The 27,695-nt window shown below is 42.2% G+C and overlaps 2 protein-coding genes across 8 annotated transcripts in view; both read left to right on the plus strand.

Moving 5' to 3' along the window:
• Nucleotides 1–27,695, plus strand: part of LOC130705825 (RAD52 motif-containing protein 1-like) — a 51,102-nt gene that overhangs the window by 11,734 nt on the left and 11,673 nt on the right. The gene's annotated exons all lie outside the window — the stretch shown is intronic.
• LOC130705964 (leucine-rich repeat-containing protein 37A3-like) lies at nt 3,454–26,939 on the plus strand. 7 transcript variants are annotated; one of them, XM_057536589.1, is made up of 7 exons: nt 3,454–3,533; nt 4,867–7,377; nt 7,802–7,906; nt 11,208–11,326; nt 13,027–15,537; nt 15,962–16,066; nt 20,473–26,939. In XM_057536589.1, the coding sequence occupies exon 5, from the start codon at nt 13,765–13,767 to the stop codon at nt 15,169–15,171; it is 1,407 nt and encodes a 468-aa protein (XP_057392572.1). In that variant the 5' UTR covers nt 3,454–3,533; nt 4,867–7,377; nt 7,802–7,906; nt 11,208–11,326; nt 13,027–13,764; the 3' UTR covers nt 15,172–15,537; nt 15,962–16,066; nt 20,473–26,939. The 7 variants fall into 7 exon arrangements, with proteins under 7 accessions (XP_057392572.1, XP_057392574.1, XP_057392571.1 ...); XM_057536591.1 differs by lacking the exon at nt 20,473–26,939 and having other exon boundaries at nt 13,622–15,537; nt 15,962–20,237; XM_057536588.1 differs by lacking the exon at nt 20,473–26,939 and having other exon boundaries at nt 15,962–20,230.

The raw sequence follows: 27,695 nt of genomic DNA on the forward strand, positions 1-27,695 counted from the left end.
GTGGAGTACGGGCTCTAGACGCGTGGGCTCAGGAGTTGTGGCGCACGGACTTAGTTGCTCCACAGCCTGTGGGACTTTCCGAGACCAGGGATGGGACCCGTGTCCCCTGCACTGGCAGGCAGAGTCTTAACCACTGAACCACCAGGGAAGTCCCAATTCCAGTATTCTTAATCTTTTGTGTAGATCCATATTCCAAACAAGTGTCATTTTCCTTCTGCTTAAAAATACTTCTTTTACCATTTCTTATAGTGAAAGTCTACTAGTAATGAATTCTTTCAGCTTCTGTATGTCTGAGATAGTCTTCATTTTGCTTTTGTTTGGACAGATCTGGGTATAGAATTCTAGCTTGATAGAATTCAATGCACTACTTTAAAGGTGTTATTCCACTGAGTTCTCCTTTACATTGTTTCCAACAAGAATTCTGCTGTCATTGTTATCTTTGTTCCTCTGTACGTAGTGTATAGTTGTTTCCTCTGGCTGCTTTTAAATTTTTCTCTTTATTGCTGGTTTTGAGCAATTTGATTATTTTTTGTGCCTTGGTGTAGTTTTGTCCATGTTTCTTATGCTTAAAGTTCACTGATCTTCTTGACTTTGTGGGTTTATAGTGTTTACCAATTTGGAAAAGTGTTGGCTATTATTTCTTCAAATTTTTGTATTTCTCCTCTCCTTCGTGGACTCTAAGTACCCATGTATTAGGCCACTTGAAGTTGTTGCACAACTCACTGAGGCCCTATTCATTTTTGTTGTTGTTTTGTTTTGTGACTCTTTTTGTTTCGTTTTGGATAGTTTCTATTACTATGCCTTAATGTTCACTGACCCTTTCTTCTGCAGTGTCTAATCTGCCATTAACCTCGTTCAGGGTCTTTTTCATTTAGACATTGTTTTTAATCTCTAGAAGCACAATTTGGGTCTGTTTTACATTTTCCATGCCTATACTTAACATTTTCAGTGTTTATTCTGGGTTTTTTAACATATGAAATACAGTTGTAATAACTTTTCTTCATGTATAATAACTTTTTAAAGGTTCTTTTCTGCCAGTTCTAACATCTGTATGGATTATGGGTTAGTTTTGATTGATTGCCTTTTCTCCTCAGTATGGGTCATATTTTCCTACTTCTTTGCAGGCTTGGCAATTTTTCATATGATCCCAGGTATTTTGAGGTTTAGTTTATTGTTTGCTATATATATATATATATATATATATATATATATATATATATATATATGTATGTATGTATGTATCTTCCTGTAAAATGCTTGGGCTTTGTTTTGGGTGAAATTAAGTTACTCAGAACAATTTTATTCTTTTAGGTCTAGTGTGTAAGATTCGTTGGGTAGGAGTCCAAGTAGCCTTTAGTCTGGAGCTCACTATATGCAACTACGGAGACAAGTCCTTTCTGAGCATCATGAGGTTTTGCAGTCTGACTTGTAGGAACAGGTACTATTCCTACGACCCTGTGTGATATCCAGTTATTCTTATTGTTAATCCTTTCATGTGGTTCTTTTCCTGGCATCAGGGAATTCCTCACACAAATGTACTGACCAATACTTTGTTGAATTCTCAAGAGATCCCTCTGCATATCTCCAGAGTTCTTTGTCTGTGCACTTCTTTTCTCTCTGATACTCTGCTTTGGGAACTCAGGTTACGTTGGTTTTCCCAGACTCTCAGCTCCATTTCCTCAGTCAGGGAGTCCACCAGTCTCTGCCTGGACTTCTCTTCCCTTTACCATGACCTGGAAACTCTCTCAGAGAAGTAAGGTAGGGCAATTAGAGGGATCACTTCATTTATTTCCCATCTCCTGGAGATCACTGAACTTTATTGCCTGAGGTCCAGTTTCTTGAAAACTGTTGTTTCATATGTCCTGTCTGATGTTTTCATTGTTTCAGGTGGGAGGTCAAATTGGTCCTTGTTACTTCATCTTGGCCAGAAGCCAATAACATAGTTTAAGTCTGTTTTGTTTTGATACAGGGTCCAGTTAAAGATTAGGCATTGCATGTCATGTCTTTGTTTCCTTTAATCTAGAATATTTCCCTACTATTTTTTTTGATGTTTTATGACATTGGCATTTTTGAAGAGTCTAAGCCAGTTGTCTTGTAAATTGCCCCACAATCTGGATTTGTCTGTTTCCTCATTAGGTTCAAAGTAAACATTTTGGGGAAGACTACTATATAGGTGATGTATTCTTCATACTTCATCACTTCAGGTGGCCCAGTGCTAAGTTTGATCACTTGACTAAGGTGGTATGTTGCATATCTCTCCATTGTAAAGTTATTTTTCCCCTTGGTAATTGATAAATAATATGTGGGGTGATACGTTGGGATCAGCGAAGATCCTACTTTCAAACAACTCTTCACCCAACTGTGCATCAATGATAATCCTTGTCTGAATCGATTATTACATTGATAGTTGCAAAATGACACTTTCCTAATTCTGTCATTCCTTTTGCATTTATTAGCTGACGTTATTCTGTAAAGAAGAGCTCCTCCACTTTTCATTTTGAGTATCATTATGAACTCATGTGCTTTTTTAAAAATTAACTATGTTGTACCTTATTATAATGATAATGTTATTCTTTGGAATGTTCCTTTTGTCCAGATTTGGCCAATGCGATCTCTGTTATTGTTTAACCACACGATGCTTTTTTCTTACTAGAATGATTTCTAATATATTACTACTCACAAATAGGAACTGAGAAAAGGACTCCAGAAGGTGCGGTCTTATTCAGACTCTTCTTAGAAGTCTGCCTTCTTCCTGTGTACTCTCAACCCCAAGTGAGGCTTTCAGGTTGGAAGGAGATACTTCTGAATTAAACTACAGATCAACGTCACCCAATTCTAATCCCTATTCCCTTTTGTCTAGGCATACCATACCTACTGCCATCCTAATCCTTCTTCTGTTGGGCACCTCTCTCCTCCTCTATATTTACTTACAACAGTCAAGAGCAGCAGTTGGCCAACCGGCCCCTATCCAGTTCTCCAGTCCATATGCCCCAGGAACTCCTTTTTGCACTGCTCTGTGGTGGCCTTGGCCTACCTCTTCTACCTACTCAAGTAACTCTTTTACCACGAATTTAATTACCTGTGTTTCCCTTTATAGGATCTTACCTAGCCGTATGGCCTGCTGCCTCTGCCAATTTAAAAATACTATTGAGGGGGCTTCCCTGGTGGCGCAGTGGTTGAGAATCTGCCTGCTAATGCAGGGGACACGGGTTCGAGCCCTGGTCTGGGAAGATCCCACATGCCACGGAGCAACTGGGCCCGTGAGCCACAATTGCTGAGCCTGCGCGTCTGGAGCCTGTGCCCCGCAACGGGAGGGGCCGCGATAGAGAAAGGCCCGCGCACCGCGATGAAGAGCGGTCCCCGCTTGCCGCAACTGGAGAAAGCCCTCGCACGAACCGAAGACCCAATACAGACAAAAATAATAATAAACAAATAAATAAATAAATAAATAAATAAAAATACTATTGAGGTTGTCTGTAAGACAGTCAAGCTGCGTTGTGACAGCGAATGCCTGACAGACGTCACACGTTGTGGTGAGTCTCAATTGCGGGATAATACATTTTTAAATTTTCATTTAATTTTTTAATAATTTTTATTTTTGATCCATGATGATAAATTTTCAAATTAATGATGTAATTGCATTATTTTAATTCATTCATTCAGCGTTCCAGCTCCCTAAGTTTCTAAGAACTACCCCCTTGCTAAAAATCAGATTCTTGGTTACATTATTAAGCTTATAAGAGCTCAGGTACATAGTTAGCTTAATAATGTAACTGATCCGCATACATAAAGGAACAAGAGAAAGGCATGGAAGGGGGAAGGGAATTAACATTAATGGCCACATATGCTATGCTGTGCTCTCTGCAAATGAGAACTTATTCGTATAGTGCATCACAGTTTGTAAACTGATCTTATATACATTAGGTCTCAACTACCCTTTGTCTTCTAGGACAGGTGTAAATATATTTTTGTTTCTTTTGTTTGTTTCTGCAATTTTATAAAGAGTACAAGTGATGCTGTTTTATGTCCTATTGGGAGCCTGAGAGTTTCTGGTTCCATAACCAGAAGCTGCTACCTAGCCCTTCTAATGGATGGGAGAGCTAGTTTATTCTTAGACTGTCCAGCTCTGAACTTGCTCTGAATCTCAAGCTTTTCTATCCACAAAACACTCAGGGGCTTTCAACTATTTTTCTATATATTAGATTTATTGGCACTAACTTGATGACTTCCAAAATGTGCTTTCCTGCCCAGGTAGCTTGAATACAGGTCTCTTTCAGTGATCTAGAGCACGTCATATATAATAACACTTTGCTACTTCTATAAAGACAATATTGCTGATTTTTCAACACAATTTTTTTTTTTATTGGCCGTGCCACACAGCTTGTGGGATCTTAGTTCCCCAACCAGGGATTGAACGCGGGCCACAGCAGGGAAAGTGCTGGGTCCTAACCACTAGACCACCAGGGAACTGCCCCAAACAATTTTTTTACTAATTATATTACTCCCTTCTCGCCCAGGAGTGTGCAGAAAAGGCATTTTTCATCTCCTTTTACAGGCGAGGAAAAACAAAATCAGAGGTGTTAAGTGCTATGACCCTAGTGCCCCGATCTCCTGTCCCCTTTTTGGGGCTCTCTGCAAGCCCATGCTCCTCCTTTCTCATGACCCTTCCCTCCTCCTTCGACCCTGACCCAAAATACTTTTAATCCTTTTGGAAGAGAAGCCCAGCTACACAATGGTACACATTACCTTCACACAGTTATAAGCTTTGGATGGTTCCCCAAGTAAAGCTGGAAATATTAGAAGTAAAATGAAATGAAAGCAAAGTAGCCATCTGACACAAGTTGCTTTCTCCCTTCTGCATTTTAGGACCTCAAGTATTATTCCATTGATTTGTTGAACATTCCACGTTGACAAACAATCTGGCAACTCTCGTAACATATACCCTAGATCCCTGCCCAAATTTTAGCAAAGAGCCACGGCGGACATAGTGTTTTTTTCTGTATAGAGCCTTCTGTTATGGCGGCTGGGATATATGGAAGCAGGGACTGAGCAAAGGACTCGGTGGGTGGGTGGAGAAGAGAATGTCCAGGTGACCACCTGTTAGCGGCGGTTGTTGTCGTGGACATCTGTGATAGTAGCGAGAACACAAGCACACTGAAGAGGTGGAGAGCGGAAGCCTCACACTCCTCTGCCTCTGAGGCAGGACAGGATGGGGTATGTGAATGTGAGGAGTCACAGTAGATCTGCAGAGAGTCCAGCTGAGTAGGGGAGTATTTGTCTTCCAGCCTTGGCTTTTCTTGAGTACTGGCCCCTGGGAACCAGTGGAGTAATCCTGAATATAGTTACTATATTTCACGCTACAGAATTTTCTGAGTAGATAGCCACTTTTTCAAGAGATACCTTTTTCACATTTTGTTGTTGCCAGTCATAGGCTTCAGTGTGGGTTTCTTTTTCTCCGAAGTGGCACTCAAACGTTGACTGATTCCTAATTTATTTGGCTGTGGCCTGACAAAAAGCTGTCCCATCAGTCTTCAATGATCAAAAACAGTCTCCTCTTTTTTGAGAGATGAAGAAACATCTCTAGGGAATGCAGAAGGATCGTTGATGAAGGTGTTACAAGCGTGGAAGAAGAACAACAGCCCCGAGCTGACTATTGAGTCAGAGAGGGCATCCTCAGATAAAAGTGCTGTCAGCTTGTCAGGCTTCATGAATGAGCAGCTGGACTTTAATAATGACAGTGATATTATCAGGGCACGAAATTACATACTGCCTTATATCTCAGAGGGAAATCTAGGAGATGTGGAATCAACATTATTACCATTCCTTCAGCTTCTTTTTTCAAGTACACAAGCTGGAGCTATGCCGCTGGGCCTTTTGAAAAACAATACAAGCAGCCCTTCTGTTAAACGTGTACGCAACAATTCAACTAATAAAAATAGATTGAGGAAACTCCATTTTCTGGAAAATTTGTTAGATGCAGAAACTCAAGAAAAAATGGATGAGGTGAAAAAGGAAGAAAAACCTGCCACGCGTACGCGTTCCAACCTTTTAAGTGCCATGTATAAACGCTACATCTTTCAAAAGAAGTTGGAAACTGCCCAACCACAGAAAGACAGCCTAGCAAAGACTAAGAGTACAGAGGAAAAGCTGCTGAGAGTGAACAGGGTCCTCAAGGGCCCGAGGGGCCTACAGAAAATGCACCTCAAAGCAGTGGGAGATGAGAGCGTCTGGGGGAAACAGAATGCCCAGCCATCTGTGGCGAGCACTGCCGAAGAAAGAAGGCTCAGGAGGCCATCCCCAAGAAAGCTGAATCAGCTCCTCATGGTGCAGAGGCCCAGGAAGCTGGTGGGAAAGTCCTCCAATGCAGAGTCTTCATTCATAAAGGAAGACAAGGCAGCAGGTTCCTCTACCCTGAAACAGTACTTCAAGGGCAGGCCTCCTGCCTCCATCCCTCCAAAATCCCCACCTGAGGTTAAAAGCAAATCAAAAGACTTATCCAACACTCTACTTGTTTTAGAAGATGCAAAGGCTAGAGTTAGAAATATTAAGGATTTTGAACTAATCTCACATTCTGGGAAAAAATACATCTTCCATAAAATTAGGACTCATCGGGTCCACAGAAAACCCAAAGTCAAAAGGAGTCGAAAGTTCAGAAAGAAAAGTTCACCCAATAGAATGATGCTTGCAAGCCCTCCGTTCTCTGTAGGGAGGAGTCTCATAAATTCCCCTCCGCGAGAGGCTGTTTCATCTTCAGGAGAAGTGACTGCTCAGGAAATTCCTTTTCCAGAATTATTTTCTCTTTCAGACCCTTCGATAGAAAACGCTACTTCAGAAAACAATACTGCACAAAATGTTTCTGAAGAAATTATTTCTACAGGAAACTCTAGTCTGCCAGGAGGAACCAGCCCTGGAAACACTACCCATAGGAACGTCTCCACTGCACATTCTACTGTTGCTGCAGACAACAGTATGCCAACTGTTCAACACACCAACGAAACACAATGGGAGTAGCACAACACGGGCGCTGAATTATCCTCTAAGCCCACAGGCTTCACTTTCCTAGCGTTCACATCCCCGGGTGATCAAGTTGAAACTCAGCTAAAGCAGCAGCTGCGGTCCCTCATCCCCAACAAGGACATGCGAAGGCTCATTTCTCATGTTATCCAGACTCTGAAAATAGACTGCTCGGAGACCCACGTGCAGCTGGCCTGTGCCAACCTCATCTCTAGAACAGGCCTCCTGATGAAGCTTCTCAGCAAGCAGCAAGAAGTAAAGGTGTCCAAAGCGGAATGGGATACGGACCAGTGGAGAAGTGACAGCTCTGTCAGTGAGAGCACAGAAGCCCAGAGTGAGCAGAAAGAGCAGGAGTCAAGTGAGGTGAGGAGAACCCCTGAAACATGGGACCTGGACTTTTACTCAGTTTAGGACATGCCATGAACGTGCCCAGGCAGGAATACCACGGGCTCCTAGTCTGTATCGTATCTTCAGCCATGAAACTGGCTAAGACAGTGATCTCCCACTTGGCTCATTTAGAGAGTGTGCCACTATCCCTAGGGTAGACGAGAAGAGGACATAACACAAGACAACTAAATTGTAGATAAATAAATTGTAGAAGAAAAGGCTAATGATAAGATTAATAACATTAAATTTAGCTTGTTCTTATAGAAGCTACTCGCCTGAAAGGATTGGGTTCTATAGTAGTTTAAGAATAGTTAGCTATTGTTTAGAATAGGTTTAAGAAGAGTTAGCTTTCATCCCTTGTATCTCCTTGTTTTTAAAAAATTGTCATTTATTTTTTTAGCTCACAAAAGAAGTTCCAGGATGTGGCTGTAACAACAAACTCATCTTGGCAATATCTGTAACTGTAGCAGTGACGATTTTGGTTACAATTCTCTGTCTCATTGAGGTAAGGACAATAATTCATTCAGATTCAGAACCCACAAACTGAGAATCAAAGCCACCTTTCCACCTACTACTACTTGATTCTTCTCTTTAGTCATGAGGACTGAGATACACTTTGTTCTTTTACTGAAAAGTATATTCCCAGGATTTTTTTGTTTCCTTTTCCCTTTTTTGGCTGCGTTGGGTCTTCATCGCGGTGCACGGGCTTCTCATTGCGGTGGCTTCTCTTGTTGTGGAGTACGGGCTCTAGACGCGCGGGCTCAGGAGTTGTGGCGCACGGACTTAGTTGCTCCACAGCCTGTGGGACTTTCCGAGACCAGGGATGGGACCCGTGTCCCCTGCACTGGCAGGCAGAGTCTTAACCACTGAACCACCAGGGAAGTCCCAATTCCAGTATTCTTAATCTTTTGTGTAGATCCATATTCCAAACAAGTGTCATTTTCCTTCTGCTTAAAAATACTTCTTTTACCATTTCTTATAGTGAAAGTCTACTAGTAATGAATTCTTTCAGCTTCTGTATGTCTGAGATAGTCTTCATTTTGCTTTTGTTTGGACAGATCTGGGTATAGAATTCTAGCTTGATAGAATTCAATGCACTACTTTAAAGGTGTTATTCCACTGAGTTCTCCTTTACATTGTTTCCAACAAGAATTCTGCTGTCATTGTTATCTTTGTTCCTCTGTACGTAGTGTATAGTTGTTTCCTCTGGCTGCTTTTAAATTTTTCTCTTTATTGCTGGTTTTGAGCAATTTGATTATTTTTTGTGCCTTGGTGTAGTTTTGTCCATGTTTCTTATGCTTAAAGTTCACTGATCTTCTTGACTTTGTGGGTTTATAGTGTTTACCAATTTGGAAAAGTGTTGGCTATTATTTCTTCAAATTTTTGTATTTCTCCTCTCCTTCGTGGACTCTAAGTACCCATGTATTAGGCCACTTGAAGTTGTTGCACAACTCACTGAGGCCCTATTCATTTTTGTTGTTGTTTTGTTTTGTGACTCTTTTTGTTTCGTTTTGGATAGTTTCTATTACTATGCCTTAATGTTCACTGACCCTTTCTTCTGCAGTGTCTAATCTGCCATTAACCTCGTTCAGGGTCTTTTTCATTTAGACATTGTTTTTAATCTCTAGAAGCACAATTTGGGTCTGTTTTACATTTTCCATGCCTATACTTAACATTTTCAGTGTTTATTCTGGGTTTTTTAACATATGAAATACAGTTGTAATAACTTTTCTTCATGTATAATAACTTTTTAAAGGTTCTTTTCTGCCAGTTCTAACATCTGTATGGATTATGGGTTAGTTTTGATTGATTGCCTTTTCTCCTCAGTATGGGTCATATTTTCCTACTTCTTTGCAGGCTTGGCAATTTTTCATATGATCCCAGGTATTTTGAGGTTTAGTTTATTGTTTGCTATATATATATATATATATATATATATGTATGTATGTATCTTCCTGTAAAATGCTTGGGCTTTGTTTTGGGTGAAATTAAGTTACTCAGAACAATTTTATTCTTTTAGGTCTAGTGTGTAAGATTCGTTGGGTAGGAGTCCAAGTAGCCTTTAGTCTGGAGCTCACTATATGCAACTACGGAGACAAGTCCTTTCTGAGCATCATGAGGTTTTGCAGTCTGACTTGTAGGAACAGGTACTATTCCTACGACCCTGTGTGATATCCAGTTATTCTTATTGTTAATCCTTTCATGTGGTTCTTTTCCTGGCATCAGGGAATTCCTCACACAAATGTACTGACCAATACTTTGTTGAATTCTCAAGAGATCCCTCTGCATATCTCCAGAGTTCTTTGTCTGTGCACTTCTTTTCTCTCTGATACTCTGCTTTGGGAACTCAGGTTACGTTGGTTTTCCCAGACTCTCAGCTCCATTTCCTCAGTCAGGGAGTCCACCAGTCTCTGCCTGGACTTCTCTTCCCTTTACCATGACCTGGAAACTCTCTCAGAGAAGTAAGGTAGGGCAATTAGAGGGATCACTTCATTTATTTCCCATCTCCTGGAGATCACTGAACTTTATTGCCTGAGGTCCAGTTTCTTGAAAACTGTTGTTTCATATGTCCTGTCTGATGTTTTCATTGTTTCAGGTGGGAGGTCAAATTGGTCCTTGTTACTTCATCTTGGCCAGAAGCCAATAACATAGTTTAAGTCTGTTTTGTTTTGATACAGGGTCCAGTTAAAGATTAGGCATTGCATGTCATGTCTTTGTTTCCTTTAATCTAGAATATTTCCCTACTATTTTTTTTGATGTTTTATGACATTGGCATTTTTGAAGAGTCTAAGCCAGTTGTCTTGTAAATTGCCCCACAATCTGGATTTGTCTGTTTCCTCATTAGGTTCAAAGTAAACATTTTGGGGAAGACTACTATATAGGTGATGTATTCTTCATACTTCATCACTTCAGGTGGCCCAGTGCTAAGTTTGATCACTTGACTAAGGTGGTATGTTGCATATCTCTCCATTGTAAAGTTATTTTTCCCCTTGGTAATTGATAAATAATATGTGGGGTGATACGTTGGGATCAGCGAAGATCCTACTTTCAAACAACTCTTCACCCAACTGTGCATCAATGATAATCCTTGTCTGAATCGATTATTACATTGATAGTTGCAAAATGACACTTTCCTAATTCTGTCATTCCTTTTGCATTTATTAGCTGACGTTATTCTGTAAAGAAGAGCTCCTCCACTTTTCATTTTGAGTATCATTATGAACTCATGTGCTTTTTAAAAAATTAACTATGTTGTACCTTATTATAATGATAATGTTATTCTTTGGAATGTTCCTTTTGTCCAGATTTGGCCAATGCGATCTCTGTTATTGTTTAACCACACGATGCTTTTTTCTTACTAGAATGATTTCTAATATATTACTACTCACAAATAGGAACTGAGAAAAGGACTCCAGAAGGTGCGGTCTTATTCAGACTCTTCTTAGAAGTCTGCCTTCTTCCTGTGTACTCTCAACCCCAAGTGAGGCTTTCGGGTTGGAAGGAGATACTTCTGAATTAAACTACAGATCAACGTCACCCAATTCTAATCCCTATTCCCTTTTGTCTAGGCATACCATACCTACTGCCATCCTAATCCTTCTTCTGTTGGGCACCTCTCTCCTCCTCTATATTTACTTACAACAGTCAAGAGCAGCAGTTGGCCAACCGGCCCCTATCCAGTTCTCCAGTCCATATGCCCCAGGAACTCCTTTTTGCACTGCTCTGTGGTGGCCTTGGCCTACCTCTTCTACCTACTCAAGTAACTCTTTTACCACGAATTTAATTACCTGTGTTTCCCTTTATAGGATCTTACCTAGCCGTATGGCCTGCTGCCTCTGCCAATTTAAAAATACTATTGAGGTTGTCTGTAAGACAGTCAAGCTGCGTTGTGACAGCGAATGCCTGACAGACGTCACACGTTGTGGTGAGTCTCAATTGCGGGATAATACATTTTTAAATTTTCATTTAATTTTTTAATAATTTTTATTTTTATTTTATTTTTTTTTTTTCTTTTTTTTAAAGGATTTTCTTATTTATTTATTTATTTATTTATTTTTGGCTGTGTTGGGTCCTCGGTTCGTGCGAGGGCTTTCTCCAGTTGCGGCAAGCGGGGGCCACTCTTCATCGCGGTGCGGGGACCGCTCTTCATCGCGGTGCGCGGGCCTTTCTCTATCGCGGCCCCTCCCGTCGTGGGGCACAGGCTCCAGACGCGCAGGCTCAGCAATTGTGGCTCACGGGCCCAGCCGCTCCGCGGCATGTGGGATCCTCCCAGACCAGGGCTCGAACCCGTGTCCCCTGCATTAGCAGGCAGATTCTCAACCACTGCGCCACCAGGGAAGCCCAATAATTTTTATTTTTGATCCATGATGATAAATTTTCAAATTAATGATGTAATTGCATTATTTTAATTCATTCATTCAGCGTTCCAGCTCCCTAAGTTTCTAAGAACTACCCCCTTGCTAAAAATCAGATTCTTGGTTACATTATTAAGCTTATAAGAGCTCAGGTACATAGTTAGCTTAATAATGTAACTGATCCGCATACATAAAGGAACAAGAGAAAGGCATGGAAGGGGGAAGGGAATTAACATTAATGGCCACATATCCTATGCTGTGCTCTCTGCAAATGAGAACTTATTCGTATAGTGCATCACAGTTTGTAAACTGATCTTATATACATTAGGTCTCAACTACCCTTTGTCTTCTAGGACAGGTGTAAATATATTTTTGTTTCTTTTGTTTGTTTCTGCAATTTTATAAAGAGTACAAGTGATGCTGTTTTATGTCCTATTGGGAGCCTGAGAGTTTCTGGTTCCATAACCAGAAGCTGCTACCTAGCCCTTCTAATGGATGGGAGAGCTAGTTTATTCTTAGACTGTCCAGCTCTGAACTTGCTCTGAATCTCAAGCTTTTCTATCCACAAAACACTCAGGGGCTTTCAACTATTTTTCTATATATTAGATTTATTGGCACTAACTTGATGACTTCCAAAATGTGCTTTCCTGCCCAGGTAGCTTGAATACAGGTCTCTTTCAGTGATCTAGAGCACGTCATATATAATAACACTTTGCTACTTCTATAAAGACAATATTGCTGATTTTTCAACACAATTTTTTTTTTTATTGGCCGTGCCACACAGCTTGTGGGATCTTAGTTCCCCAACCAGGGATTGAACGCGGGCCACAGCAGGGAAAGTGCTGGGTCCTAACCACTAGACCACCAGGGAACTGCCCCAAACAATTTTTTTACTAATTATATTACTCCCTTCTCGCCCAGGAGTGTGCAGAAAAGGCATTTTTCATCTCCTTTTACAGGCGAGGAAAAACAAAATCAGAGGTGTTAAGTGCTATGACCCTAGTGCCCCGATCTCCTGTCCCCTTTTTGGGGCTCTCTGCAAGCCCATGCTCCTCCTTTCTCATGACCCTTCCCTCCTCCTTCGACCCTGACCCAAAATACTTTTAATCCTTTTGGAAGAGAAGCCCAGCTACACAATGGTACACATTACCTTCACACAGTTATAAGCTTTGGATGGTTCCCCAAGTAAAGCTGGAAATATTAGAAGTAAAATGAAATGAAAGCAAAGTAGCCATCTGACACAAGTTGCTTTCTCCCTTCTGCATTTTAGGACCTCAAGTATTATTCCATTGATTTGTTGAACATTCCACGTTGACAAACAATCTGGCAACTCTCGTAACATATACCCTAGATCCCTGCCCAAATTTTAGCAAAGAGCCACGGCGGACATAGTGTTTTTTTCTGTATAGAGCCTTCTGTTATGGCGGCTGGGATATATGGAAGCAGGGACTGAGCAAAGGACTCGGTGGGTGGGTGGAGAAGAGAATGTCCAGGTGACCACCTGTTAGCGGCGGTTGTTGTCGTGGACATCTGTGATAGTAGCGAGAACACAAGCACACTGAAGAGGTGGAGAGCGGAAGCCTCACACTCCTCTGCCTCTGAGGCAGGACAGGATGGGGTATGTGAATGTGAGGAGTCACAGTAGATCTGCAGAGAGTCCAGCTGAGTAGGGGAGTATTTGTCTTCCAGCCTTGGCTTTTCTTGAGTACTGGCCCCTGGGAACCAGTGGAGTAATCCTGAATATAGTTACTATATTTCACGCTACAGAATTTTCTGAGTAGATAGCCACTTTTTCAAGAGATACCTTTTTCACATTTTGTTGTTGCCAGTCATAGGCTTCAGTGTGGGTTTCTTTTTCTCCGAAGTGGCACTCAAACGTTGACTGATTCCTAATTTATTTGGCTGTGGCCTGACAAAAAGCTGTCCCATCAGTCTTCAATGATCAAAAACAGTCTCCTCTTTTTTGAGAGATGAAGAAACATCTCTAGGGAATGCAGAAGGATCGTTGATGAAGGTGTTACAAGCGTGGAAGAAGAACAACAGCCCCGAGCTGACTATTGAGTCAGAGAGGGCATCCTCAGATAAAAGTGCTGTCAGCTTGTCAGGCTTCATGAATGAGCAGCTGGACTTTAATAATGACAGTGATATTATCAGGGCACGAAATTACATACTGCCTTATATCTCAGAGGGAAATCTAGGAGATGTGGAATCAACATTATTACCATTCCTTCAGCTTCTTTTTTCAAGTACACAAGCTGGAGCTATGCCGCTGGGCCTTTTGAAAAACAATACAAGCAGCCCTTCTGTTAAACGTGTACGCAACAATTCAACTAATAAAAATAGATTGAGGAAACTCCATTTTCTGGAAAATTTGTTAGATGCAGAAACTCAAGAAAAAATGGATGAGGTGAAAAAGGAAGAAAAACCTGCCACGCGTACGCGTTCCAACCTTTTAAGTGCCATGTATAAACGCTACATCTTTCAAAAGAAGTTGGAAACTGCCCAACCACAGAAAGACAGCCTAGCGAAGACTAAGAGTACAGAGGAAAAGCTGCTGAGAGTGAACAGGGTCCTCAAGGGCCCGAGGGGCCTACAGAAAATGCACCTCAAAGCAGTGGGAGATGAGAGCGTCTGGGGGAAACAGAATGCCCAGCCATCTGTGGCGAGCACTGCCGAAGAAAGAAGGCTCAGGAGGCCATCCCCAAGAAAGCTGAATCAGCTACTCATGGTGCAGAGGCCCAGGAAGCTGGTGGGAAAGTCCTCCAATGCAGAGTCTTCATTCATAAAGGAAGACAAGGCAGCAGGTTCCTCTACCCTGAAACAGTACTTCAAGGGCAGGCCTCCTGCCTCCATCCCTCCAAAATCCCCACCTGAGGTTAAAAGCAAATCAAAAGACTTATCCAACACTCTACTTGTTTTAGAAGATGCAAAGGCTAGAGTTAGAAATATTAAGGATTTTGAACTAATCTCACATTCTGGGAAAAAATACATCTTCCATAAAATTAGGACTCATCGGGTCCACAGAAAACCCAAAGTCAAAAGGAGTCGAAAGTTCAGAAAGAAAAGTTCACCCAATAGAATGATGCTTGCAAGCCCTCCGTTCTCTGTAGGGAGGAGTCTCATAAATTCCCCTCCGCGAGAGGCTGTTTCATCTTCAGGAGAAGTGACTGCTCAGGAAATTCCTTTTCCAGAATTATTTTCTCTTTCAGACCCTTCGATAGAAAACGCTACTTCAGAAAACAATACTGCACAAAATGTTTCTGAAGAAATTATTTCTACAGGAAACTCTAGTCTGCCAGGAGGAACCAGCCCTGGAAACACTACCCATAGGAACGTCTCCACTGCACATTCTACTGTTGCTGCAGACAACAGTATGCCAACTGTTCAACACACCAACGAAACACAATGGGAGTAGCACAACACGGGCGCTGAATTATCCTCTAAGCCCACAGGCTTCACTTTCCTAGCGTTCACATCCCCGGGTGATCAAGTTGAAACTCAGCTAAAGCAGCAGCTGCGGTCCCTCATCCCCAACAAGGACATGCGAAGGCTCATTTCTCATGTTATCCAGACTCTGAAAATAGACTGCTCGGAGACCCACGTGCAGCTGGCCTGTGCCAACCTCATCTCTAGAACAGGCCTCCTGATGAAGCTTCTCAGCAAGCAGCAAGAAGTAAAGGTGTCCAAAGCGGAATGGGATACGGACCAGTGGAGAAGTGACAGCTCTGTCAGTGAGAGCACAGAAGCCCAGAGTGAGCAGAAAGAGCAGGAGTCAAGTGAGGTGAGGAGAACCCCTGAAACATGGGACCTGGACTTTTACTCAGTTTAGGACATGCCATGAACGTGCCCAGGCAGGAATACCACGGGCTCCTAGTCTGTATCGTATCTTCAGCCATGAAACTGGCTAAGACAGTGATCTCCCACTTGGCTCATTTAGAGAGTGTGCCACTATCCCTAGGGTAGACGAGAAGAGGACATAACACAAGACAACTAAATTGTAGATAAATAAATTGTAGAAGAAAAGGCTAATGATAAGATTAATAACATTAAATTTAGCTTGTTCTTATAGAAGCTACTCGCCTGAAAGGATTGGGTTCTATAGTAGTTTAAGAATAGTTAGCTATTGTTTAGAATAGGTTTAAGAAGAGTTAGCTTTCATCCCTTGTATCTCCTTGTTTTTAAAAAATTGTCATTTATTTTTTTAGCTCACAAAAGAAGTTCCAGGATGTGGCTGTAACAACAAACTCATCTTGGCAATATCTGTAACTGTAGCAGTGACGATTTTGGTTACAATTCTCTGTCTCATTGAGGTAAGGACAATAATTCATTCAGATTCAGAACCCACAAACTGAGAATCAAAGCCACCTTTCCACCTACTACTACTTGATTCTTCTCTTTAGTCATGAGGACTGAGATACACTTTGTTCTTTTACTGAAAAGTATATTCCCAGGATTTTTTTGTTTCCTTTTCCCTTTTTTGGCTGCGTTGGGTCTTCATCGCGGTGCACGGGCTTCTCATTGCGGTGGCTTCTCTTGTTGTGGAGTACGGGCTCTAGACGCGCGGGCTCAGGAGTTGTGGCGCACGGAATTAGTTGCTCTGCAGCATGTGGGACCTTCCCAGACCAAGGATCGAACCCGTGTCCCCTGCACTGGCAGGCGGATTCTCAACCATTGTGCCACCAGGGAAGTCCCCACAGGATTTTTAAAGGAACTCCACTGCCAGGAGATCTCTGTGGAATTGGATCCATGATAACAAGCCATTGGACTATTTTGACAAGTTAAGTTTAGAAGAAGGCCAGAGTTGACATGATAGTAAAATTTCTTCAACTCAAAAAACTATGGTGATTTGATGTACTCACCTGTCACTCTCAGTCTACTGTTGATTTCTTTCCTTGTTGGCTGAAGTGATGAGAGGTATACTATCTCCACATTCACGGAGCTATCAGTCACCCTGAGAGGGCTAAAAGGACATGCCTAAAAGATAAAAGTATGATCTCATCAATTCCTTAGGTTTACTTAGCAGCTTTCTTCTCCAGTGTATTAGGAATTGTGTAGATAGGTTCCATTAAAACACTGCAAGTAAAATCCTGCCGCAGGCTACTCTAAAGTATGTCATATTTATAGTAGCCTATTCCTGGAGCTAGCCTGTTTACCTTTTGGTCAGTTACATAATGGTTTGTTACTTTTCCCAACAGGCAGTTGCTAACATTAAAAGAGTGATTTTAATAAGTTGGCAATCTTGATTCTACCCTACCAGTCCAACCTGCTTTATTTACCTTTTCTCTTGTTATGGCAGCCCTCCATTGCAGCCAAAGCAGCTCCTCCCTATACGCTAGTTACACCACACCCATTCCTACTTTTGTCTGTGCCTTTGCCCGTCTAAATTTCCTTGATTTTGCTTTGCCTGTGGAAGTCCTATGAATCTCTCAAAAGCCAACTCAAGTTCAGATATCTTTCTTCATAAAGCCTTCCCTGAATACTCCAGCCCTCCCGATCCTAGTCCTGTGAGGTTTGTCACCATTTCTTAGGGGCCATAGCAAAGCAGTCGCCTCCCCTCAGAACTCACAAAAGTGGTAAGCAGTTTTTAAAAAGGCAGCCCCCCAAGAGAGAAACACCAAGGTTAGCACATCATGGAGCTGAGCAGAGACGTGTAAGGACTAATGGCTTCCTGGCCTATCAGACTTGAATAAAACCTGACATGATGTACTAACTTCTAAAGAGAAATGTGTCTATCTGCAGGAGGGTTGGTCAGTAGTGAAAGCATAGAAAAGGTGAGGAGAGACCAACATGGGCAGCGCCCATCCTCACATTGCCCGAGAGTAGAGATGGCACCTTAGGCAGCAGAACTGAAGAGTCAGGCCCACTAGCCAGGCTGTGCCTGTTGAGGAGCTGGATGGATCCAGCTGCCTCAGGCCTTCCCATTAAATTCTGGATTCAGCTGGTTCCTTTTCTAATTCTGTTGTCACCAAGTAGCCTTCGATTGTGTGATTGTGCTTTAGTGTGCCACGGAGGCCTGTCTCCACAGAAGGTAATTCTCTGACTGTGTAGACACGGACGCCCTGTGTGTAGAACAGATGTATTTCTCATTGTCAAGTAATAATTTGGCATTCTGATTTTTGATCAATCCTGTGCTATTGATAAAGTGAGACTGCCACAACAGGAAGACGTGAGTTCTCTCTTGGTGAGGAAGAGTATGATTTCTGAGCCTAGGAGGCTGGGGACTAGCATGGGGTCAGCTTGCTAGTCACTGGCCATTGCCCAGACTGTACCCTCTACATCTCCAGGTGGCATGTGGCCTTTTACTTTTTTAGAATTTCTGTAAAGTCCCCTTTTTATTGTTTCTAACTTCTATGTAGTTTAACCTTGAATTTGTTTTCTTTTGTTTTGGCCTGTGGGATCTTAGTTCGCCAAGTAGGGATTGCACCTGTAACCTCGGCAGTGAAAGCGAGGAGTCCTAACCGTTATTTCCTCTCCCCACTTATATGATAAGCTCTTTGAGGACAGGGGCCATGCAATGTTCTTCCTATGGTAGACACTAATGGTGTTCAACGGAAGAGAGATGAGGCGTTATGTCCATTCCAGTGAGGAATCATGCAACCGAATATTTATTTGAAGTAGCATCGAGTCCAGCAATAGACCATGTGTTCTTAAGACTTTTGAAATGTCATGTTTTAATATTCCAATCAGTGGGAGAAAATGAATAAATGGTGATAGAATAGCTGCCTAACTATTCGGGGGGTAAAGAATAGCAGATCCCCATTTTTCATCTTAAATAAACATATTTCCATAAATGTGAAAAAAGACCACATAAAGGTATTAGAAAAAAATAAAAGCAATATTTTTATAATCTTATTGTGGGAAAGAGCCTTCAGAGCCTGATGCCACAAGCAGAGCCTTTGATATATTCCACCATCTTGTCTGTGACACCAGCTTAGCACTGATTCATGCCAAGCATAAGATAAAGAGTTATCCATATATTGTCTGATTTAATGCCCACAGTCCTGTGAGGATGATATTACTATCCCTCCTTCATAGATGAAGGAGATCAATGTAAGGCCCCAGTGGCCAAACCAAAAGCAGAAGCCAGTTTGACCCGACTGCAAAGCTTGTGCTCCCTACTCCACTCTTTTGTCTTGTCTCCTTAGAGACAAAAACACTGGAAAGATTCGAAACACTGGAATTCAATGAAAGCCAGTATTTCTTTACTATAAAGAGTTGTTTGTTTGTTTGTTTGTTTGTTTGCGGGTGGCGGGGTTTGGCCATGCTGTGCAGCTTGCGGGATCTTAGTTCCCTGACCAGGGATTGAAACTCGGGCCGCAGCAGTGAAAGCGCCAAGCCCTAACCACTGGACCACCAGGGAACTCCCAAGAGTTTTATAAGTCAACAAGAAGAAGACAAACAGTCCAGGGAAAAAGGGGGCAAGGGCTGTTCAGAGTAGCAGGTGTGTTGACAGTCTGCCACCATATCTGCCCGTCCTCTCCTCATGGCTCCTGTGGGGTGGATTTTGTTAGCCAGGCCTTTGTCACCTCATGACGTACAAATAATCTCTAATATTTTCTTCAAGTACTTTTATAATCCGTCTAGAGTTTGTTGTATTTGTTTTTTAGTGTGGTTGAGGTAGGGGATCTAACTTTTCCCCCCTACATGAAGATCTAATTGTTTTCAAATCTTTCACTGAATGGTTTATTCTTTCTTCCCTGGTCTAATATACTATCTTCATCTGGACTCCATTCTGTGATCCAGTTATCTTGTCCTGTACCACTACCAATATCACACTGCTTAATTCCAGTTGCTCTATAACATATTTTATATCTGGTAGGGCAAGTTCCTACTCTTTGACCTTCTTTTTCATACATTTCATAACTATTCTTACATATATTCTCTACCAAATGTCAGCTGGCCAGGTTTTATTTAAAAATTATTTTGGCTATAAATGGATTGCATTGAATTTGTAGGTTAATTTGAGGAGAAATGACCTCTTTACAACATTCTAGGAGGATGGTATCTCATGCCATGTAAGTACTTCTTCTTAATGTCCTTCAGAAAAGTTTGAATATTTTCATCACAGAGGTCTTAAAAATTTTTGGTTAAGTTTATTGCTAGGTACTTTATGCATTTTTATTGATACAGGAAATGGAATGTTTCTTCTGTTTTTTAGTGAGTTATTTGTGTTATATGGGAAAGCTATTGAGGCTTATATGTTGATCTCTTGATTTTGTGTGTAGCCATCTTACTCATGTTACTTCCAGTACAATTTCGGTTGATTCTTTTGGTCTTTTTAGGTCCCTCATTTCATATGCAAATATGTTTGTCTCTTCCTTTCCAATACTTCGTTTTTCTTATCGTACTGATCAAGACCTCCTCCACAATGATCGATAGTAGCAGTAATGATGGACATCCTACTCTTGTTCTTGACTTTCAAGCAATGCTTAGGTTTCTGCTAGATACTTTTATTTTCTTTTCCTACTTCTAAGAATTTTTATTAGGAATTATCTGTTGGACGTTATCTAAAACAGTCAATAAAATATATCTCCAGCTGCATGCAAGACCCTAAACTAAGGTACTGTGGAAGAGTCAAAGGATTATTAAACAGGGTAGAATTCCTTTCCTTAAAAAAGTTATCATCTCACTGAGTAGATAAGATTTAAAGTAAAAAGGAATGAGTAAAGATTTGGAAATAATTGTAATGGATAATCATGATCATATTTTCTTTCAGAACAGATTTATTCTCATAGAATTGCAAAAGGGGAAGATAAAAAAAGCAGCAGAAGATAAATATTGGTCTTTTAAAGCAGAATTTTACAACTAGAGGAGAACTTAGAACTCATCTATTTCAATTTCCTCACCAAAGGCAGGAAGAATGTTTAATTACCCTAATGGTTTACCCTAATTTATTTATCAGCAGAATTAGCTCCCCAGCCCAAGCTGAGTTAGAACAGGACTGGCACAGATTCATCTGCTTTCACTAGTCCTTTAAGGAAAGAGGGTGGACGGGGAGAGGTTTTGGTTGTACCTGTTCCTGCTGGCCTGGTGCCTGGTTCCTAGGCATCAGGCCAGGCCAGAGGCCTTCTAGGAGGCTCTGCGGTAGGGAGGGCCACATGGTTGGGGATTTAGGGGCTGGCCTCACTCAAAGCTGACGAAAGGTAGAACCTATGAGTCCCTTCTGTAAAGTGGCAAGAAAACTTCCCTTCTCACCCTACTGTTTTTCAGGCCCCCACTCTCTATTCCCTTTATCCAAACCTCATAGAATTTTAACCGGGAGAAACTTTAGACAGCAGTTTGTCTCTTTCTTTTATAATAAGGAAATGGAGAAAGAGAAAGGGAAAATATCTTGCCCCATGGTCATACTGCTAGTGATTATCAAAAAGAAGATGGTCCCTTTCCACTGAGGACTTCTCTGCTGATGACACTGTGCTTGGGCTGTGAGCTCCGTTTTATGTCACAATTCAGTATACAAATACTATATGGGCATAAGTAGTTTCTGACACTAACTTATTGTGCACTCTGATTTTTTTCTATTCTATTTGTATTCAAAAAGAGTATTTTGTGTTTCCCTGCTGGTCATGGCCTTTAAACTGATATCACAATTCACTGACACCTCAGTGACAGCCTGCAATATGAAAGTCAGAGAGCTATAGATAACTTTGCTAGTTGGGTTCAGGTGTTTACTTGGTGTGATTCAACTTATAGGATAGGATGGAGCAGCCAGGAAAATAAAAGCACCTTCTCCCCACAGCCACACCCCCAGCAAATGCTGCATGTGCGACTAAGTCCGAAGCAGACTGGTGTGAAGCGCATGTAGAGAGTAACGAGTTTCTGCCCAGCGCCGCTGTGCAGTGTTTTCTCTGCACGAGGGCTCTTGGCCAAGGCCCAAGAAAGGTGAACGGGGCTGAAAATCCTGCCTATACTCCATGCTAAGCCACGTGCAAAGGTCTCCCCAGAGACACGGGGGGGCCATTTTGGACAGACACAGAGAACTTCTGGAAGGCCAGCATGCATGGGATGATTTTCAAGATCCCGGGTGTGTGGTGATTTTGCTCATTGTGATTATGGACTGAGGTACCCATTTAGTCCTAATAAGACCAGAGATAACACATTGTGAGAGAGATGATAAATGACCTGGAACACTAACTGTGTGTGTTTTCCTCCAAGGGGCTTTTTTCGATTTCTGCTGCATAAGAGAAGCTCAGGGGGAAGTGAGAGTCAGGTAAATTTGAGGGGGATATAGTACTGTGGCCAGAGAAAGCAGGGGAGATGCTGAATTAATATTTCCCTTTCCGAGTTCCAGGAGGGCTTTTTCGGGAGAAGGCGGCCACTTTGGCTTAGGGATATGTATAGGCCTCTCAACGCCACACGCAAGGAAAACATGGCACAGAAGCTACACGACAGGGAGTCTTCTGATGAGGATAAGATATTCTATAAGGATGCAGGGTAAATAATAGAGGACAATTTAAAATTCTCCTCTAAAATGAGGAAATAATGAAAACTATAATTGTTCCTTTCCAAAGTAAAAGCCTTGGCATTATTCTTCGTACCCCAGGGAAGTCATCAAAGCCCCAGCAGAGAAGCTTCTGGCTGCATATTGGGTTGATGAAGGGGCGGGTGAGGAAAGTGAGACAGCACACGAGACAGCCACAGAGTGAGCCCTGTTCTGCCTCAAGCCACCTGCAAATTTTATTTTCTAATATTGGCTTCTCAGCATTGCTTGCAAAATACTTATTTTTCTCATACTAAAATGTATAAATTCATAGCCAAGTCTAACCATGTGGTAAGGAATTAAAATGTAAATAGTTGAATATTTATACACCACTAACAAGGGCCTGCAAGAAGAAGCAGAGCTGAAACTAGAATCCCTCATGGTAGCCAGTACTTCCACAAGAGGAAATGTGGGCTAAGGAGGATGAGTAGAAGGATGAAGAGGGGCTTCCCTCCCTTGTTTCCCCAGTATCATCAGTCCCTGGGAACTGGAAAACATACCATCCTCAAGGGGCATAGATCATTAAATCAAATAGCAATTTATTCTGGTGCTCTCTCTCCTGGTTCATCAAGTACCAGTTATTTACAACATACTCGACCTCCTGCCCATAGAGGATCATCTACTTCTGGCCCCTCTCGTACGGTCATTGTGGTTGCCAGAATATTTGGATCACTGGGTCTCCCTCCACTGTGGAGCCAAGGCCTGACTTTTCTCCCAAGTTCTCAAACTCATGTACAAATGTGTACCCTGTCTTGGTAGGGGGTTCTCCACCATTTCAAGCTGGTGGAAAATTCCCATTGGGTTGTTTTTTTCTTTAAAAAGAAATCCCAACCCTTGGATAACTAGCAGGGAGGTACCAGAAAGACAGGGTAAAGAAGAATGTGTGAGAGCAGTCATAGCCCAAGACGGCCCTCCTCAGGCCCTGGCCTCTCCTGACCCCACTGAGGGTCAGCTGTGTGCTGCTCGGCTCCCTCCAGCTCAGCCCAGCACCAAACCTACCCACCTCCTGCCTCACCCAGCACAGGCCCAGGGCTGCATGATTCCAAGTGCTCATATAGTGACAGTGCCACCTGCGGAAGGTGCAAAGGCTCTTCCACTCCTGCCAAGAAAGTCATTAATCACATTTCTTAAGTCAGTGAGAGTTAAATACATTAATGAGTAAAAGAAATTCTGAATGAACAAGATTTGATAATCTACCAAAATGACCACAGATAGTGCTGGTGGTTTAGTAATATGAGGTGAAGAACTGTGCAAGCCATGGGGTGATAGCACACGGTCCCCCAGAGGATCAGTGGGCCTGGGAGATGGCCCAGCAGGTTCTGCCAGTTGGGTGGGGTTCCAAGCAAAGTGAACGGCCCATCAGTTCTTCTGAGTTATGAATTTGCTGATGCTGCATGAGAGACATCTGTTCTCTCAGTGCCTGCCCAAGTCACCTCCCAAAGGTTCTTACTGAGAATGAAAAACAAGTGTTTTTCTCTGGGCGGTGACTTCAGTGAGCCAACAAGTATTTACTGTGTTTAAGGCGCACGACTATTACTACTAACAATAGGAAGCAGCAGCAGCTAACATTTATCACTTGCTTGCTTGGTGCCAAACCCTGGGTTAGGCATCTTATGGTCTTATTTAGCCCAACAGTCCGTGGAAGCATATCTTGTTAGCCTCGTTTGACAGATAGGAAACAGGATTTAAAGAATGTAGGTAACCTGCTCAAGGACCCAAGGCCGCACGTCCAAAAGTGTGAGTTAAGGTTGGAGCCCAGAACTGTTAGACTCCAACAGGGATGCAGAGAAGTATAAGCTGTGTTTGCCACCAAAGAGTTGATAACAATGATAATAATGAGGAGAAGGAGGCAGCTGTTTATTGAGCACCTGCTATGGACCAGGTACAGTACTAGGTACTTTGGTTACACTATTAGGTCACAAGAATGGAAAGTCCCCATGCCCGCTCAAACTCTGTAATGAGTGGGGGTCTGATTTCAGTAAGAGAGGTGGTCACAAAGACAGGGAGCTGACGAGAAACCAGGGGTAGAGATCCTTGTACTGCTGGGCTTCCCAAAGTGTGGACCACGATTCCAGGTAGCTCCAGGTTCCTAGTTTGGGATATTTCCATTATTTCAAAGTTGGTACATAAATGAGGCTTAGATAATATTTTTTGTATCATACTACCTCAGATTTGCACAATTTTTTATTAGTCTCAAATGCTACCCTACCATATTTCTAAATTAAAATTGCCAAGAGTAAGATTCTGCTTGGCCCAGCTTGACCGAGATTGGGCAGTCTTTTTGCCAGAGCCAGAGACTTCACCTGGCCAGCCTGTGAGTGAGCTGTCTCTCCTTGGATCAGGGAGTCATCCCTGGCTGTGGCCCAGAAGCAGGAGGGGTGCCCAGGGTCAGGTGGTACAACACATGGCCGCCTGGGGCTGCCTCTGTCACCATCTTATGATGGACAAACTAGCTCAGAGCCCAACTCCTTACTGAGACCTGAGAGATAGAAGGGGAGAGGGAGATACAAGGCCAACAGCTACTAAATGAATGCAAATTCTGATTCCGATGAAATCTGTCAGAGAATTTCGCCACTTTTTAAAAGATAATGAAATGAGACAATACATGATTAGGGCAAAAATGATACAGGGAAGAAAATTGTAGGATTCAGAGGAGGGAAGGTTAGGAAACTAGGGAGGGTCCATGAAAAAGGTAGAACTTGATCTGGGCCTGGATTATATGCCAGACACTGTGGCTGGTGCTGGGGAAAGAGTTGATTAGGACAAAGTCCCTTCTCTTGTGGGGCCTTAAGACTGAGAGGAGGCACAGACACCTGAAGACATATTATACAGAGAAGAGAGTGTGTTGACATGACAATGGCAGTGTACCAAGAAGTGGTTCAGCTCTTGGTTGGCTGGAAAGGAGTAAATGTGAGGGATGGCTTAGAGGAGGGGAAGAAGAAGAAAGCCAAACAGAAGTTTCTTGGGAGGACGAGATGAAGGAAAGGCATTCTAGACGGAGGACAGTACAGAGGCAAGAAGCATGAAACCTTGGGTGGGCTTGAAGCGTGTGCAGTCTGGTGTTGCCAAGCATGAAGCACAAGGAGGAAAGGGCAGTAGGTGAGGCTGTGCGGGCGAGCAGAGACCCAATCCCAAAGGGCCTGGTCAAGGCGCATGGCCTTGACCAAACAGAGCACAAACTACAATGTTTTAAATAGAGAAGAGACATGACCAAGCTTGAGTTTTATAAAGGGTACTTTGATGGTGGCCTAAAAGTAGAGAGGCTGAGAGGTCAACTTGGGTGTTTAGACCAAGTAGGAACTGGGAGAAAATGGGGCACCAGCCCAGAGGTTTTGATGCAACTGAAGAGCATGTACGCTGGATACACATGAGTGAGAACTGGAAGGACAAGAGCTTATGTTCAGAGAATGAAAGATTGTACATTTAAGATTTTTTATGACAAATTCCAGATGATGATAAGGTCGAAATGTAACCTGGGAATGGAGATCAGTGAGGTGTTGGGAATCCAGAAGGTGATGAGAAATAATTCGGATAGTCCTGGACACTCATTCCTTTCCCCTTTCAGTAGCTCAGTAAAAAGCTAGCTCAGCAGGTACCAGCGAACTCAATGGAAAAAATAGGCTCCCCCTCCTACTGCGACCATTTCTATCACCAAGCAGTTGCCACTGTTAGTAGTATAGACGTTCCCTGCCTCACCATCCCTGTAACTGTGACGCACTCCAGGCTGGCTCCTTCTCTACGGGAACTCTGGTCATGGGACACACAATCCAGCTAAGTCTGGTCTAATCCCCTTCTCTGAAAGCTTGAGGGATTGAGTGCACCCTGTTATTGTTCTGCTTATAAGTTCCCCCCGCCCTGAACAATAAAACCCTACTGTATATTTGCACAGTAGGGGGTTGAGGAATTTCGTGCCCAGGAAAATCTGTGGGTAGTTGGCATGGTAAGTATTGTGGTAGATGTGGAACCTAGAAAAATGGTACAGATGAGCCGGTTTGCAGGGCAGAAGTTGAGACACAGATGTAGAGAACAGACATATGGACACCAAGGGGGGGAAACTGCGGTGGGGTGGGGATGGTGGTGTGCTGAATTGGGCGATTGGGATTGACATGTATACACTGATGTGTATAAAATTGATGACTAAGAACCTGCAGTATAAACAAACAAACAAACAAAACAACTAATACTAAACTTTCATTGGGTTATTTGTATGGAAATATGTTAATACAAATGTTTCAGACATTACATGAAATTTCTAAAAATCTTATACGTTCTGGTATCATGTTATGTCATAATCCTAGTTATTAAAATGTATATCTCAGAAATAACTAATTTTCTTGTCAACTGCATTATTATGAACTTTCATCAGATCTTTAACCGTGGTCATTTTTAAGTCTTTTGTCATTTACAGACAGTTCTGGGTGTACTGTGATGCTTTTGCAAATATGTTCCTATAAAAGGGTTTCATCTTCAAGAAATTCATGGAAAAGACTCTGACAAGTACAGGTTTCTGGTAACTGACTGTACTGCTGAACTGAATGAATAAGCATTTTCAGAACTCTAATGAAAAACTGATGAACTCATAAAAGTGCTAACAAAAGGTCAAGATGGAAAAAAAAATTAATTACATGGCACTGAGTGAACTGATGAGGATGAGTATAATTTTTGTGACTTTCTGTTTGAATTTTAAAAAATAAAAAAATAAAAATTAAAAATTAAAAAATCTCACAAGGATTCAGAGGCAAAGAATATACAAATCAATTTGCACTGCAAAGTAAAGGGGCTGTTACAGTGGAGGATTACTGGACTGAATGTCAATATTATGACATAGTATGAGGGTGTTTCATGTTTGGTAATTGCAATCATTGTTGCTTTTGTTGTGGTCATCCATGTACAATGCTTGGTGTCAGTCTTTATCTCTTGTAAAAATAAAATACAGCGTGTGTGTGTGAAAAAAAAGAAACTGTGTTCCCCAATGAAACCCTGGGATAGGATTAGTCATTTACATCTTTTAAAAATAAAGTCCAACAGTATTAGAGCTGTGGTATACTTATTGAAAAAAAAAAAAAAGTATTGTGGTAGAGGAAACGACTTGGAGCCCATGACCGAAGTCCCCAACTGTTACGGGGGCATCATTCATTAATATGCCAGTTCAAAATACTGAGAGTCTCAAGTCTGTCTGATTCAACCCCTGAATCAGACAGTGTATTGATTATCTGGTGGTATGTAACAGATCACACCAAAATAGTGGCTCAAGACAACAATAAACATTTATTCCTCACAATTTCTGAGTCAAGCCTTTAGGGGAATAGCTTGGGCAGTTCTGGCTCTGGGTCTCTCACGAGTTCCTCAAGATATCGGCCAGGGCTGCAGTCATCTGATGGCTGGACTGAGGCTGCAGGGTCCACTTCCAAGATGGTTCACTCCCTTACCTGGCTGCCAGGGTGGTGCTGGTTGTTAGTGGG

This window comes from Balaenoptera acutorostrata, chromosome 20 (assembly GCF_949987535.1).
Source record: "Balaenoptera acutorostrata chromosome 20, mBalAcu1.1, whole genome shotgun sequence".
NCBI lineage: Eukaryota > Metazoa > Chordata > Mammalia > Artiodactyla > Balaenopteridae > Balaenoptera > Balaenoptera acutorostrata.

What these genes read in the sequence shown, in the direction of transcription:
- LOC130705964 (XM_057536589.1), top strand. Translation starts at nt 13,765, where the DNA reads ATGAAGGTGTTACAAGCGTGGAAGAAGAACAACAGCCCCGAGCTGACT.